Source organism: Rhinolophus hipposideros, assembly GCF_964194185.1.
Source record: "Rhinolophus hipposideros genome assembly, chromosome: 3".
NCBI classification, from domain to species: Eukaryota; Metazoa; Chordata; class Mammalia; order Chiroptera; family Rhinolophidae; genus Rhinolophus; species Rhinolophus hipposideros.
Genome location: NC_138049.1, coordinates 17,589,149 through 17,605,352, shown reverse-complemented (window position 1 = coordinate 17,605,352; position 16,204 = coordinate 17,589,149). Strand labels below are relative to the sequence as shown.

The window sequence follows — 16,204 nt, the reverse complement described above, 5'->3', positions numbered from 1 at the left end:
GCACTAGCTCACATGGCAATGTGTGTGAAGGAGTTTTTAGCCAATAAACAACTATATTGGAACACCCTCCCCACGCACCTGATCTGGCCCCCAATGACTTCTTTCTTTACCTTAAGATAAAGGAAATATTGAAAGGAAGACATTTTGATGACATTCAGGATATCAAGGGTAATATGATGATATTCCAGATGGTCATTACAGAAAAAGAGTTCCAAAATTGCTTTCAAGGGTGAACTAGGTGCTGGCGATGTTCATAGCTTTCCAAGGGGAGAACTTCAAAGGTTACCATAGTGATATTCAGCAATGAGGTATGTAGCACATTTTCTAGGATGAGTTTGCAAACTTAATTGTCTGATCCCATAAAGCATCTTTTTTTGATCAAAATGGTATGAAACTAGAAATCAATTACCAGAAGAAAATTTTTAAAAATCACAAATATGTGAAGATTAAATACAATGCTATGGAACAACCAATGTGTGCAAGAAGAAATCAAAAGTCAAATTAAAATAATACTAGGGACAAATGAAAATGGAAATGCAACATATCAAAATGTGTAGGATGCAGCAAAAGCAGTTCTAAGAGGGAAATTCATTACAGTGACACCTAAATTAAGAAAAAAAAAAAAAAGTCAGATAACAAATAACCTAACTTTACACCTCAAGGAACTAGAAAAAGAACAAAGTAAGTTCAGAGATAATAGTAAGAAGGAAATAAAAATATGAAAGGGGAAATAAATAAAATAGAAACCAAAAAGCAATGGAAAACCTCAATGAAACAGAGCTTTTTTTTTGAAAAAATAAACAAAATAGACAAACTTTATTCTAGACTTACAAAAAAAATTGGACTCAAAATTAGAAATGAAAAAGAAGATATTCTAACTGATACCACAGAAATATAAAGGAACATCAGAGACTATTCTGAACAATTATATGCCAAAAAACTGTACAACCTAGGAGACATGGTTAAATTTCTGGAAACTAAAGACATACCAAGACTGAAACATAAATAAGTAGAAAATGTAAATAGAACAATTATTAGTAAGGAGCTTGAGTCAATAATAAAAAGCTCCGAACAAAGAAATGTCCAGGACCAGATGGCTTCAATGGTGAATTCCACCCAATATTTAAAGAATTAATACCAATACTTTTCAAATTCTTCCACAAATTATAAGAGAAAAGAGTATTTCCAAACTAATTTTATGAGCTCAGCATTACCCTGACACCAAAATGAGACAATGACACTATAAGAAAAGAAACTATAGCCCAATATCCCTGATGACAATGGTGCAAAATTAATCAATAAAATACAAGCAAACTGAATTCATCAATACATTAAAAGGATCATATACCATAAACAAGTGGGATTTATTCCACGGACACAAGGATGGTTCAACACCCACAAATAAATCAGTGTGATACATCACATTAACAAAATGACGGATAAAAATCAGATGAAGAAAACATTTGACATTATTGAATATCCATTTAGGATAAAAACTTTCAACAAATAGATATAGCGGAACTTACCTGAACATAATAAAGGTCATATATGACAAGCCCATAGATAACATATTCAAAAGTAAAAAGCTGAAAACTTTTCCTCTAAGATCAGAAACAAGACAAAGATACCCACTCTTGCCACTTTTATTCAACAAGGTACTGGAAGCCCTAGCCAGATATATATTAGGCAAAAAAGAAAGAAAGTAAAACCATCTCTATTTGCAGATGATATAATAGTATATGTAAAAAGCTCTGAAACTCCATGAAAGAAACCTGTTAGAACTAATAAATGAATTAAGTAAAGTTGCAGGATACAAAATCAATATAAAAAATCAATTGCATTTTCATATACAAATAATGAACTAATAAAAAGAAGAATCAAGAAAAATTGTGATTTTCAATTGCAACAAAAAGAATAAAATACCTGGGTATAAATTTAACGAAGGAAGTGAAAGATCTATACATTGAAAACTATAAGACATTGATGAAAGAAACTGAAGAAAAGCACAAAAAAAATGAAAGATATCTCATGTGGTTATATTGGAAGAATTAATAATTTTGTATTAGTTTCAGGTGTACAAACCAACATAGTGACTAGACATTTACAAACCTCACAAAGTGATAACACCAATAAATCTATTACCCATCTGACACTGTACATAGTTATTACAATATTATTGACTATATTCCTTATGTTGTACTTTATATCCTGTGACTATTTTTTTTAATTTTAGTTGACATTCAATATTATATAATAGTTTATATTAGTTTCAGGTGTACAGGGTAGTGGTTAGACATCACATAAATTATCAAGTGATCCTCCCCTTTGACACTATACATAGTTTTTATATTATTGGCCATATTCCCCATACTGTACTTTACACCCCCATGACTATTTTATAACTACCAATATGTACTTCTTAATACCTTTACCTTTCTCACCCAGCCCCCCAAACCCCTTCCCTTCTAGTTAGTAATCATCAGTTTGTTCTCTGTATCTATGAGTCTTTTTCTGTTTTGTTTGTTCATTTATTTTGTTCTTTAGATTCCACATATAAGTGAGATTGCACAATATCTGTCTTTCTCAGTCTGACTTATTTCACCTAAGTCAGAAATAGGTGAGTTTGAATTTTCTTCTGCCAGACAGTTTATTTACAGTTTATCTTAATCCTATCAAGACTTGGTTCTAAGCTTTCTTAAATCAAGTCCAGAGTTTCCATTGCTCTAGGGTTAGGGTAGCTTTACCCTTAAAAAATAGCCTTTCTTGAGCCTCAGCTGAATGCCCCGTGTATTCATTTTGTCAGAATTCCAATGTCTCCTAACAGCTGCACAACCTTTCAGAATGTTCATTACGCCTCATGATACGAAAAGACATGAAGCAGCCTAAAGTACATATTATGAAGTGAAAGAAGCCAACCTGAAAAAAGCTACATAATGTATGATTCTCACTGGAAAAGATAAAACTATGGAGAGAGTAAAACGATCAAGAGTTACCAGGGGTCAGAGTTGGGGAGGGATGAGTAGGTGGAGCCCAGAGGAATTTTAGGGCAGTGAACATAGTCTGCATGCTATTGTAATGATGAACATATGTCATTGTACATGTTCCCAAACCCACAGAATGTACAAAACCAAAAGTGAACCCGAAGTTAAACTATGGGATTTCGGTGATGATGTGTGTGTGTGGAGGTGGGTCCTTTGTGACAAATGTCCCCCTCTGGTGTGGGGTGCTGACAGTGGGGGAGGTTGTACATGTTGGGGGTAGGGAGCATACGGGAAAATATCTGTACTTTCCGGTCGACTTTGCTGTGGTCCTAAAACTTCTCTTAAAAAAATAAAGTCTTAAAAAGGGGTAGGGGGGCATGACATAAAATGTAAAAGTCTCCATTTTTTTTTGACTCCATAATCCTCAGTCCCAATGCCCATAGTAACCACCATTGAAACTTAGTTTGTTTTATTCTAGAATTTTTAATGCCTGTGTATCCTGTACCTGATAAACACAAGTCTGTAGTTCTGATCACCCTCTAACAGAGTGCTTTACTTGTTTATTGTCTTTATTCCCTACTAGAATGGTCCCTTGAGAGTAGGGCATTTTGTCAATTCTTGCTTGTTTGATCTCTTGCATTATTCATCGTGCAGACTACACAAGCAGTAATCATTTCCTAATATTGGTTGAATGAGTGAATGAAAGGACATATGTAAGCTACTCTTATTATTGCCCTTATTTACTAATTACCAAAAAAAGTCTGCTCATGTATTTGCTTGCTTGTACTATCTGCATGGACTTGATTAGTTAAAGAGTTAGTGAAGTTTTGTTTATTACTGAAGCTAGCAGAAAACTATCATTAGTGAGCTAAACCTTTATTCGAAGGGACAGATTCTAGTGTGGGACATAAAATTCAAAGAAAATTTATAAGAATAATTGACACTGAGAATCCCCATTTCCTTTCAAATATATTGAGTGTGTATCCATAGATCACTCTATGGGAATCCCTAACTTGTCTGCCTCCCTGACTGTCCTCCTCTCACTGGGACCAGGGCTCTGCCTCAGCCTCATCGTTTTATCTCCAGAACCAGATAGATGTAAGTAAATGCTTACTGAATAAATGCATGAACATGCTATGCCAGGGACAGCAGGAGTGTGTAAGTGCTAATGGTGTCCTGGCCTTCTGTTCTAGAAAAGACTCTGGGGCTATTTCAGGGTCAGTGAGAAAGTCTTGTGATCTTTTACAATATCTAACATGGACACATGTGAAGAAGTGGTAGCACCAGAGTTCATAGCTGCCGCCTCTTTGCTATTCATATGTTTTGTGTATAACCCCCCAAAGAGGTTTTGTGTATAGCTGCCTCTTTGCTATTCATATGTATTGAGGCACCTTCAGTGGCTCAAAAATTATTTTTTGAACCAGTGGCTGTGCTACTGCTTACTAATGATGTACTTAAAAACCCCAAAGACAGATAGCGTTTCACACATTCTCTAGGTAAGCTCATGAAATATAAATTTTGCTGAAACATCTCTTCATTCTGTCTCAACCTCTCCTCCCAGAGGTGACACCCCCACTGCCCAGCACCACTAAGTATCTGAAATATAATGTAGGTAAGACTCCAACCTAGAATACTTGTTTACCAGAAGAGAACACAAATTAATGTATGAATAAATGTCATGGAAGTGGAAAGTGTGCAAGGCACCTCTCGGACTGAATATGTCTGTTGATCCACTCATTGTGCTTGCAATGGCAGTTAGCTTCAGTCCTCACTGCCCTTGTGACATGCTTCCTGAGCTGTCACTTGGAGCCCTGTCCTCTTCTCTGGGTCCTTAGCTACAAAGGATTTCTGACCTCACCTAATTCTCTGTATTTCTGCCTTAATGGATTACCAATAGCTATGAATATGAGCGACTTAATTATTTTGAAATTGACCACTTACACCCAATATTATACTAAAGATACTAGTCAAAGCAATTAAGCAACAAAATGAACAGAAATCACTTAGATTAGAAACGAATTAGATAGGGATGGTTGCATAATCTTCTGAATATACCAAAACCCACTGATTTATACTCTTAAATGGTGAGTTTATGGTGTATGAATTATTGCTCAATTTTATAAAAGGGAGTCACAGAGATTTTTATAAAAGAGCTGTTTATTTTGCTTGTTAAAAAAAAAGAACAATCCAAACATTTTAGACTAACCTTTTTTTTTTTTTTTTCTGACTTGCTCTCTTGTTCCTACATGTTATGATTTTATTGCTGTAATTCACTGGTTTCCATTTTTTATTTCTTTCTAGCTCATGGAGAGAAACACGAGGAGTTAATTCCCTTGGGAAGCCCAGATTTCCATGCTATTAGTGAGGGGCAAAAATCTTCAGGAACATCCAGAACAAAGAAAGGCAAAGAAAAGTCTGAGAAAGAAAAGACAAGCAAAGAAAAACAAGCAGCTCGCTTTGAGCCTCAGGTGGGTGTGGTACTTTTTCTCATTGGAGTCACTTAATAAATTTAGGTTCATTGGGTTATTAGTTGCCCATCTCTCCTGAGAACAAAACTGAAAAAATTCTACTTCCCTGGTTTCAGCAGCTATCTAGATTCCTTAAGGATGTTCCATGGATGTCTTCTGTAAGTAGTCTTCTCTAGTTTAGTATCAAAAAGCATTAATTGAACTTTTAATATGTAAAACACTGTTTGGGGGACTTAAGTTTCTATTATTAATATTATACAGGTCTTACCCTCATAGAAGTCACAGTACAATGGAGGAAACTGAAAATAAACAGAGTTTAATGCTAGATATTGTATGTGCAGTGGTAGAAAGGACAGGTGTCCATTCTAGCTTCTCTGTAGAGGAACAGATTCCTGAACTGAGTCAATGGGCAAAGACATGCTGAGGCAAAATCCAACACAATCTGTTTTTTTGTTTTTGTTTTTTTTAAATTATTAAAGCATGAAATATGAGGCTGGAGGGTTAAGTAAGGGTCAGATTGAGGAGCATCTCATTAGAAGCCTGGGACTCCATCAGGACTCCAGGGCTCCTGATTCCAATTCTTTCAGGGTTAGATAGATAATTATACTGATTAGGGGAAACAAAGAAGATGTGGTGGCAAATTTGTGGAGTGCAAGCACAGGCCTAAAGATACTCAGCTTCAAGTTATTCAAAAACACTGTACACAAAATAACTATGAGGACAAAATCTTTCCACCATTTGTAATCATTGCTAAGCTAAGCAGATTTGGGAGGTTAGAGGTTTAAAAAGTGTATTACCATGATCAGATTTATATTGCAGATAACCCGGTGATTTTTAAGGGTATGAACTTAAAGGGGGAAAGCTAGAGATGGGGAAAGCATCTAAGAAAATACTACAGCAATCCAGGTAATAGCATGCGAGCTGTACCGGGTACAGATCCAAAGAAAGGAAGAATAGGACAAATAAAGTTCTAGGCAACAAGCAGGTTATATAGTTATTAATCCAAGTGGATGCTAAGGAGCAAGAAGGAATAAAGGATATCTCCCAGGTTTCCAGCTGGATTAACTAAATAGGATATTGGTACCACGAGTAAAATAGACACTAAAGAAAAATTAACCAACTAGGAGATGATGACTTGGTTGTCTCCGACTCCAGTAAAAGAAAAACTTATCCACTTGCATTTCCAAGATTTAATTTCTTAGCTGTTGGAGTCTCCTCTTGGAAACACTGGGAAGTAAATAAGCCAGACCTGGGGGTCAGAGGGAAGTGAGGGGGTTGTGTGCCCAGATTGCTGCTCTCCTGGTTGTATTGGAAGCTCAGCCCCAGCCCACGCCAAGGCCAGGAAGAGGTGAATCCCCACTGCTGCAGAAGCAGTTGCAGCTGGCATCCCATAATGCAAAAGCCTTTTGGAGAAGTAGAGGAGCAAGAAACTGCATTTTTGTGCTCACCAAAATATTATTGGAAGATAAGCCACATCAGTCTACAAAGAGGATTACGTACACGAAAAGTAAGATGTAAATAGACCGACTCTTTACACTTAGCTCAAGGTAAGCCAAGTTCTTGAGTATTAAGAAGAGTATGAGATGGTGGCAGGTTGAAACAGAAAAATCTTAAACAAACCATGAAATCTCTGAAAAAAATATAGTGTTAAATTAGCAGGAAAGCATTTTCCAGAAAAGAGAAGTCATGCTATATATGAAGATGAAGATATATAGTAAACAAAGCCTTTTTCTTTATGCAAATAATTTAACCACAACATTTGGAGAGTCATCCTACTTTTTATCAAATCATATTAATTCATACATCAAATCTGCAGAAACAATGTCTCAAAAAAAAAAAAAGAAAAAAGAAAAGAAACATTTCCAGGACAAATCAGAAATTGAAGATAAAAATGTTGAAGAAAGGAAATGCAGTTCTCCTGATACTGGCGTCCTGTCAGATAAGAAGCCAGGCTCAGAAACTTTGTATACTGTGGACAAGCTTGCAATTCCCAGTGAGACTGACACCTGAGGTTCTCCCAGTTTCTACTATACAAAGCACTGCTAACTTTCTCATCCCGCTGAAGGCATACAAGCTTTAGTAGGTGGTTATGCTGGTGGGTTTTTTCCCCCATTAAAGTATGATTCAGTCAGAAGAGGAAGTGGGATTAAAACTGAGCAGGCTATAAGCAAAGACAAAAACACAGAGGAGAAAAAGCATTTATCTCCTCAATAAGGAAAGATTGCAAGGGTGAGTACTGATGACAGAACTTGGGCATTAATTCAAGCATTAAGAACAACTGACCCAAACAAAGCTCTGCATTAAGAGGATTGGAAAATTGACTTTTCGTCTTCTAGAATTTCCTGAGGGAAAGGAGTGGCTGCCAAAAAAGAATTATTCTATATTTATTGTGACTGAGACAAATTAAAGGATGGCATTCTTTAGGCAGCAGTTAGAGAAATTTTGGCCTTGGTTGGCTGCGTGAATCTAGTGAAAGGAAAGGGATTTCTAATTAAAACAGTGGATGGTGGAGGAACAACGGGTAAGGTTGGTCTTCTGACACTGTGCAAGTTAGTTAACCTTTACTCAAAAGCCAGTTCATCAGCTCTTCAGCTGCATTTGTGGTGTAAGCACAGGTGCTCTATTAACTTTCATGTTGGAATTGTTTCATACGCCCTTCTATGAATGTGAAGAACTTCATGGAAAATTAGGCTCAGTTGTGTTTCCACAAAATGTCATTGTTGAAACAGTAAAAGTGAGTTGGAGCTATGCATTTTAAGACAGTCAAACATAGGGAAATATTCTTAAGGATAGAATGGGATATGCACTAGTGACTGAAACAATGAGACATTGCACACATCCTAAAGTAGCTGCAGTAAGTACCATGGTAAACAGAAGGAAGATGGCAACAGCTTTTATATTCAGGAACGATGGTCATTTTCCTGGAATCAACTCTTACTCTTTAGGAGGCTGTTGGTATAAAACGTGGCAGGCCATTAGTACCTCACCAGCTGCTTCAGGCTACTTTGCAGAGTGTGCGTTTGGGAAATGATCTTCCTCAAGATGAAGGTTTGCTTCTGAATAACCCCTCAGCATTAGCAATGCATGGCTGTAAATGTCTTTGGCCAGACATCTCATTAGAATGCACACTATCTAATGGGAGTGGGGCATTATGAGAGTAACGTGAGAAACACCATGATGTATGAGCACACAAACTTGAAAACTAAGCTATCCAATGTTATCAACAATGCTACAGACACAGAAGTCCATATAATGCTTGATAATCTATGATTTCTGACACCTATTTTATATTCAATCCTGTCATGTTGAAAACGTAATGCTAACGTCTTAAAAATTTACGGTACTTAGGTTTTCACTAGCTAGCTACATTGTACAATCCATATACTGCCTTTATCTATAATACCATCTAAACAAATGTGGAAAAATGAAATTTTCTATATCAAAAGACAATTACATTTGAAATGTGAAAGAACCAGATACAGCTTTCTATTCAAAATTTGTTTGTTTCAACATTGTTTGGTTCAAAAACAGGTAAGCTTTAATCAAACACTTTTTCCCCTTGAAACTTCAAAATAAACTTTTCTAGATGCAGCTCCAGATTTTTATTCACTGTTACAAAATCAATTATTTGAATTCATTGAGAAAATATTCCTATCATTAACAAAAATAAACTATTAATGTTTAAAACAAATAAGCTTACCGGGATTCATAAATTTGCATAAGACATGTGGCCCTCCCTTAGTCTTTCAGTGTCCTCTTCCCTCATCAAAACTTGATTCCTGAAAAGTTGTTCATAAACATATTTGTCCAGCAATATAAAAGATGATAAAAGCTTATGTACTATATTTTTAAAGGAAGAAATAAAAGAATTTCCAATTGTGAGATTTAAGTTCTCATCAGAATATTAGGGAAATATTGTAGAAAACAACTGCAAGTGCAAACTCTATTCAGTGGCCCCTCCAACCCCCACTTCCTCACCTACATTATGGATAATTAGGGATAATTGACATTGTTTCAGTCTTTATCTAAAGTTCTTAGGAACCACATCAGGCTCAAGCCTCTCTCCCTACCAGACAGCCACCATTGGGCCTCACTCATAGAGATGCTTTCAAGTCCTATGTCAATGAACTCCCAGCCTGAGGTCCATGAAAGTGATACTATGAGACATCAGCATGTTGCTAACTTGCATAATGAATATACAGAAGGTGCCAAAAACATGTGTACACATTTTAAGAAAGGAAAAACTATTAAAATTGTAATACTCAATGTATACCAGTAACAAAAGATAAGTACAAGTCACGTTTGACTTCTGCAGTTATAAGAGATGCTCAAAGTGGTTACCATCAGGGTTCAGATGCTTCTGATTACGGCGAACTACTGCTTGAGCCACATTGATCAAAGTATCCATTTGTATACATTTTTTTGGTACCCCTGGTCTATCAAGTAAAATATCCAGACTTAGAAATGATCAACTGTTCCTACCCTCATTTTGTGTAGAGATGCTATGAGTGAGCCTAACTGTAATTTAATTATTTTTAAGTTTAGGTAAATTTTGTATAGAGAGAAGTGTAAAAATCTTAAATATATAGTTCAGTGAGTTTTGACGAGTGCATTCACAATGTAACCCACGTCTCTATCAAACTATAAATTATAAGCTTAGAAATCCCCTCAAATCTCTTTTCAGCGGATTCTGTCATCCCCATACCTCACCCCCAGGCAACAGTTTTGATGCTCTGGAATGTCACACAAATGAGTAACACAAGAAGTATTCTTTTGTCTCAACTTTTTAATCTCAGTATAATGTCTATCTGTGAGATTCAACCACACTGTAGTGTATAATAGTTTATTACTTTTTATGTTAAGTAGTATTTCATCTATGAACATATTACAATTTGCTTATCCATTTATTAATTGACATTTATGTTGTTGTTTTTTGTTTTGTTTTGGATTTTTCGTGGGGTGTTTTTGCTATTATGAATGAGGCTGTAATGAATATTCTCATCTAGGCCTTTTTGTGAATATATGTTTTCATTTCTCTTGGGTAAATACTTAATAGGGAAATTATGGATCACCAGGTTAAATCTAGACCCTTTTAAAAGGAGGAAAGCATATAACCCATAGGTTTTTACTTTATCAGATGTCTGCTATTCACTCTCAACAAGAAGACCCAAATAAACCCTACTGGACTTTGCGATTGGTCACTGACTACAATGAAGCAGACTTTTTTGAAGTGAAAAAAGATACAGAACGAGCAGATGAAATCCGAGCCATGAAGCAAGCCTGGGAGATGACTGAGCCGGGAAGAGCCATCAAGGTCACTTTTCATTCTTAGGCACGGTCAGAAGGAAGAGCCATGTTGGTGAAACCATATAGTCTTTCCTTTAGAAATGGTACCTAGAATTTTCTCCAACATTAACTAATTAGACATTAAGGTCACATTTGGACACATTTTTAAAATGTTACCCTCCTGATACCCTGATGACTTGGAAAAGCAAAGGACATAATGGTGCCACTTATTGGCCCAAACTTCAGGGTACCTCATTCTGTCACATAGTCTGGACTTGACACTGTCTGTCCCAAGTAAGAAAACATAAAATGTTTCACATGTGCTTTGTACTTTGAACACCCTCAGGTCAATGCCGTAAGCACATGCCACCCCTTTTATACTCGTATACATACCTCATGTTTCCTCCATCCCATATTTTATATAAGAATTATCGCCATAGTGAATCATTATTATTTAAAGGTGTTTCAGTCCCATCTCAGGGCTTTTGAGGCCAATGAAAAAGGTTCAGGAGCTACTGGATCTAAGTGTACTAATTGTAGGACTGTTTTTTCATTAGTTCTCCAAAATAACTGTCAAAATCATGGATGATTCGGAATTTGAATTTATTTGATAATTAATAAGAGCTGGCCTAGTTCAAACTGTCATATTCATTCTCATTTTCTATGTGTTTTTTTTTTTTTTTTTTTTTTTTTTTTAGTACTATTAAGATGTTGTTGTCTGTACTGGTTGTTGGTAATATTTGTTCTTTAGGCTTCTCAAGCTCGTCTGTGTTACCTCAGCCGGTTCATTAAGAAAATCCCAGATGCCGAGAGTGTGCCTGTGCCTGTGTCAGATAGCCAAACAAAAGCAGGAGAAGAAGGTCAGTGAACCCTTCCCCGGCTGCCTCAGAGCCCAGCGCTGTGATCTGTACCTCTTAAAGGAGAGTCAACTAGCACGTTTAATAAAAAGAAAATATTTCAAGAATCTATTTTCTTACAGGATTGTAAAAAGTCACACACTATCATATAAGAAAATAGATGCTGAAATTTTTCGTTTAGCAGATGTTTTACAGTTTCCCCAAGTAGTAAGATTTCCCCCAATTAAGAAAAAATGAAACCAGAAATAAGGGTGCAACCTGGTTAGAAGGTAGCAGTATGCAAACTTGAAGATGGGCCTCCGACTATAAATCTGGCACCTTTCTAATAACAATAACAATAAATAATGACAATAAATATCATAGTATTAAAGCTAACTATTTTTATGGAGTGATTGCCTTGGGCCTGGAACTGTGAAATACTAATTATTTTATTTAATACTTACATCAAACCATTGATATTTAACATTATTTTTAACTCTCCAATAAGGACAAAGGCCCAGAGTAATTTGCACAGTAATCTGTTAAGTTCACAAGATATCCAGGGACAGAGCAAGCATACAGACAGAACTCTCCATTGTCCCACTGTCTTCTTACCAACACCTGGCTGCTTCCATCTATCACCAACTGGGCTGCCCAGGGAGGCTGAAGACATTCACATCCCAAAACATGCTTTTCTGCTTTTACATCTTCAGGAGTATAATTCAGTAATTGTTATAAAAATAATGTCCCTTAACTTTTCATATAAACAGTATAGACAACAAATAACAAATCTTGTTATCCTGGGATGGGCCCTGTTCAAAGTGCTTTATGTTTATTATCTCACTTTAAGCTACAGCAACTATCATATAGATATTACCATTCCCATTATACAGATAAAGAGACCTAACCTCAGAGAGTCACCTTAGTTTTTCTAAGTCACACCTAAAAGGTAACAACAATGGAATTTAAAATATTTCTAACTCCTAAGGTATTCACTCCTGTAATTGAGAAACTTAATATAATGTTAGGAATACATGGGTGAATAGAATACAGTTCTTGTCCTTTAAGCTCTAGATTGTATTATTTTTAAAAATGTATTGTTACATGTAAAAGAAAAATTATTGCACTGGACATTTATTTGAAAAGGCAGGAAGACTTTATTCAAGGCTATTGCTATCGGAGTCAAGACTGCTGCAATCAGAGAGAGAGATTGAACTCAACTCTGAATACAACGAGGACAAGTGGGGATTTATATTCGATAGTCAGGGAGTGGAGGGAAAATTACTCAGAGCAACTTGGTTAAGGAAGAGGAACTTGATTAAATATCAAAAGTGTGGGAAGAGAAGCTTGGTTGGGTATCAAGGGTAGAGGAGGATCCTAGATAAATTGGTTTAACAGGATCTTTTGCTAAAACTGGGATTCTTCCTAAGCCAAGAATGAGACCTAGTGGAGAACAGTGCTCGAGGAGCCTGACCTTGTCATACAACATACATGCAATAAAGGCATGATCTTAATTCTACAGCTTGAGGAATTTTCACATATGTGTACACTCAGGAATCACCATTCAGATCAAGCAAGGTATAAACACTCAATAAATCCCCAAAGTACTTCCCATTCCTCTTCCCAGCATTTCCTTCCTCAAAGTAAATACTAGCCTGACCTCTATTACCATGAATTAATTTTGTCTGTTCTTGAACTTCATAGACGCATAGTTGAACTCTTACGACATATGTACCCTATATGTCTTGATATTTAGCGGTTCTGTTTCTTCTTATGTCAAGATTAGTAAGTTGTGTTTTCCAAAAAAAATTGTCTATTTTATCTAAGTTAAACTTCCTGGAAAATTTTTTATTTTAACCTTTTTTTTTTTTTTTAATCTCCATCAGTCTTGTTCTAGGGGTGCATCGATTTTAATATATTTTTAAAGAACCAACTTTGACTACTGAATGGCTGCTTTTTATTTCTACATTTCTCCATGCTCTTAATGACTAACTTATTACTGCCTTTCATTCAAAGTAGAATGTAACACCAGTTACAACATCTGCAATTGATAAATAGAGGGAACATGTCTGTATAATGTGGTTGTTGTGGTAGGTTTTGGAGCTTTTTCCTCGGCACAAGGACCTGGAACAGTGGGAGTAGAATTATAGTGTTAAGGAAAATCCTTCCAGCTTTGCAACTTCACAAGCAACATCACTTTTTGGTTCTATTTTAAGACAATTTTAGGTAAGTGACCACACCCAGGGCTCCCTCTCCAGAGAGGAGAGTCCCATCCATGCCAAACTCTCAACGTGGGGCAGGTTACACTCCACCAAGGCCCACAGTAACAGCAGCCCCAATGGTTCAGATATCCCCTTTCCATTTGTAATATCTCACCTCCAAACAGCCTCTATTTATATGTTACCTTTTCATATCCTGAGGCAACTTCTAGACACACTGGCTGCCTGGGTGGGCCACGTCATCTTCTGAGGTACCAATGATTGCTTCTGCTATTGCTTTGGTTAGAAGTTGCAAAGCTTTCAAGTCTTCTGCTCCTAATCTGTGCTCTCATAGCCCTTTTATTTTTTGCATGTGATTTCATAGAATGAAAGTTCTTTTTTTCAGTAATGCATGTGCCATGTTGTAATAGAAACACCTGCAAGTTCCATAAAAGAGACAGAAACAAAGAGTCCCGGGAGTTTAGAGAGCAAAGAGCCAACACAATCAGGGAGTATGCTGTGGAAGAAGTGGCAAATGACCAAGAGCTTAAAGGATCTGGCAAAAACGATAAGTGGTGAAAGTGGTGGAGCAAGCCTGGCAGTCAAGGAGGAGCAGACCACGCGGAAGGAAAATATCAGTAAGTGTCGGGCTTGTCGGTAAGATAAATACGTATTTTGAAATAAAAATTCTGGAAAAAATACTTCAACCTATGTGATATCGAGGGTTACATAATAGAAAAATATGGATTTGGGATTCATAGGTCTTCATGTGGCTTATCACAGATGATCAAGAACCTGATTATTAAATACTTATCCTAAAGATAAAAATAAGCACTAAAAAAAAGTATAAGGTATAATTTTGTATAGTTTGCTGTGTCTACAAATATTAAAAGTAAAATTGCATTGATCACATGCACAGTGGTCACTAAACACAGATCCTTTTTGTTTTATCTATAATATGCTACGTGGTAGATTTTTTTCTCTTTTATAAAAAAATTTAAATATTTGGTTTCTAAAACATTGGAAGAGAACAATTTTCTATGGTCCACAAGCCATACTGACTTGGTTCATTCTGATTCACATTTATTGACTAAAATGAACTCAAGTTCTTGATGGAAGGTGTTACAGAGAAATGTCTGTATCGGAAGTACAAGCAACTCCTTTCTTAGATTTCCTGTGGCTAAAGGGGTTAGTGTAGATTGATACAATTGGAAGGAGTAAATTGGGCTGCCCATGGGAAGCCCCATTCCACTGCTCATTCCTGAGTTGGAAGCACTACTTATGAGTGAGGAGTGCTAACCCAGTTGGCCAGTTCTAGGGTTCTGTGATCATGGCCAATTTGCCTCTCACATCAGGCTACATCCTCCATTTACACCTGTATCTATAGTAAAATCTTACTTTTTTTTTTTTTCTCTACTTGTTCAGAACCCAGGCAGGAGAAAAGAATATTTCAGAAGGCAGCATCCTCAGATATGCCAACAATGGTTTTCTTTTCAAAATTGCTAGACCAGTCTGAGAATTTAAAAATTAAGTGCTGTTTATGGTTAAAACATGCCCTTGAGTGATTTCCACAGTGAAGTGGGAAACTCAAAGGGCTCTTTTATTATAGTGCTAAGAGATTCTGATATCGAACCAGTATTTTAAAAGTTAGTACTCATTAAATAGATAATGCATGGGACAGCACTAAAATTTATTAAATTGATATCTATCGTTTTATGTTAATATTTAATTGGTGGAGTGCTTTGGCATATTTATCTCAGTTAAGCCCCTGTGGGCTAGATAAAGCATATATTATATCTCTGCCTCAAAAACTGAAGGAATGGTAAACAATGACTCATCCAAGTGCAGAAAGCTGACAGAGTTTGGAAGGAATCAGGACTCAATCTGTAGTTCTTTTTATTCCACTAGTTGTGATCTCTAATCAAACACAAACTTTTTTCCACACTTAAGGGTCTACCAATTGAAAATACAATTAAATTCTGATATCAAATTGATTATTTACAAGCTAACAAAATAACCGTTAAGTGACAACATGGAATTACATCACACCAGCCTGGGACAGTGTGTCCTTGTTAGTCATAGTGCAGATTTCATTTTTTCCTAGCACCCCTTACCAGGGTTGTGAAAGTCTAGAACATAGACTTTAGTGTCAGCTCTCCTGCTTCTTATTTCTTCACAATTGTGGACACCGGAGTCTTCAGGCATTTGCCTTCAAGTTTGCATAACTATAAAAGAGTGTAATTTTGGGTGGGAAGGAAAAGACAGCAAACAGGGAGGAAAGGTAAGAGTACACAGGAATGGAGGACGTAGGCCACAGCAGCTAGCCCTCAAACAAAAATTTCTTCAAAACATTCTTACATATGTTTTATTATAATTTTAATTTAATATAAAATGGTATGTTTAATTACACGCCATCAAGAAAAATTGACTCCCTC

General features: G+C 36.3%; 1 protein-coding gene and 1 pseudogene across 2 annotated transcripts in view; both read left to right on the top strand.

Moving 5' to 3' along the window:
- The window catches only part of ADGB (androglobin), a 134,219-nt gene that overhangs the window by 105,771 nt on the left and 12,244 nt on the right, over positions 1-16,204 (top strand). Inside the window, exons 30-33 of the mRNA XM_081045108.1 lie at positions 5,283-5,449; positions 10,587-10,763; positions 11,487-11,595; positions 14,201-14,407. Coding sequence (XP_080901234.1) covers positions 5,283-5,449; positions 10,587-10,763; positions 11,487-11,595; positions 14,201-14,407 — 660 coding nt within the window. The remainder of the gene's footprint in view (positions 1-5,282; positions 5,450-10,586; positions 10,764-11,486; positions 11,596-14,200; positions 14,408-16,204) is intronic.
- Positions 6,364-8,766, top strand: LOC308490776 (calcium-independent phospholipase A2-gamma-like; annotated as a pseudogene). The gene is made up of 3 exons: positions 6,364-6,379; positions 6,765-6,956; positions 7,109-8,766. The product of its transcript is annotated as a calcium-independent phospholipase A2-gamma-like (transcript).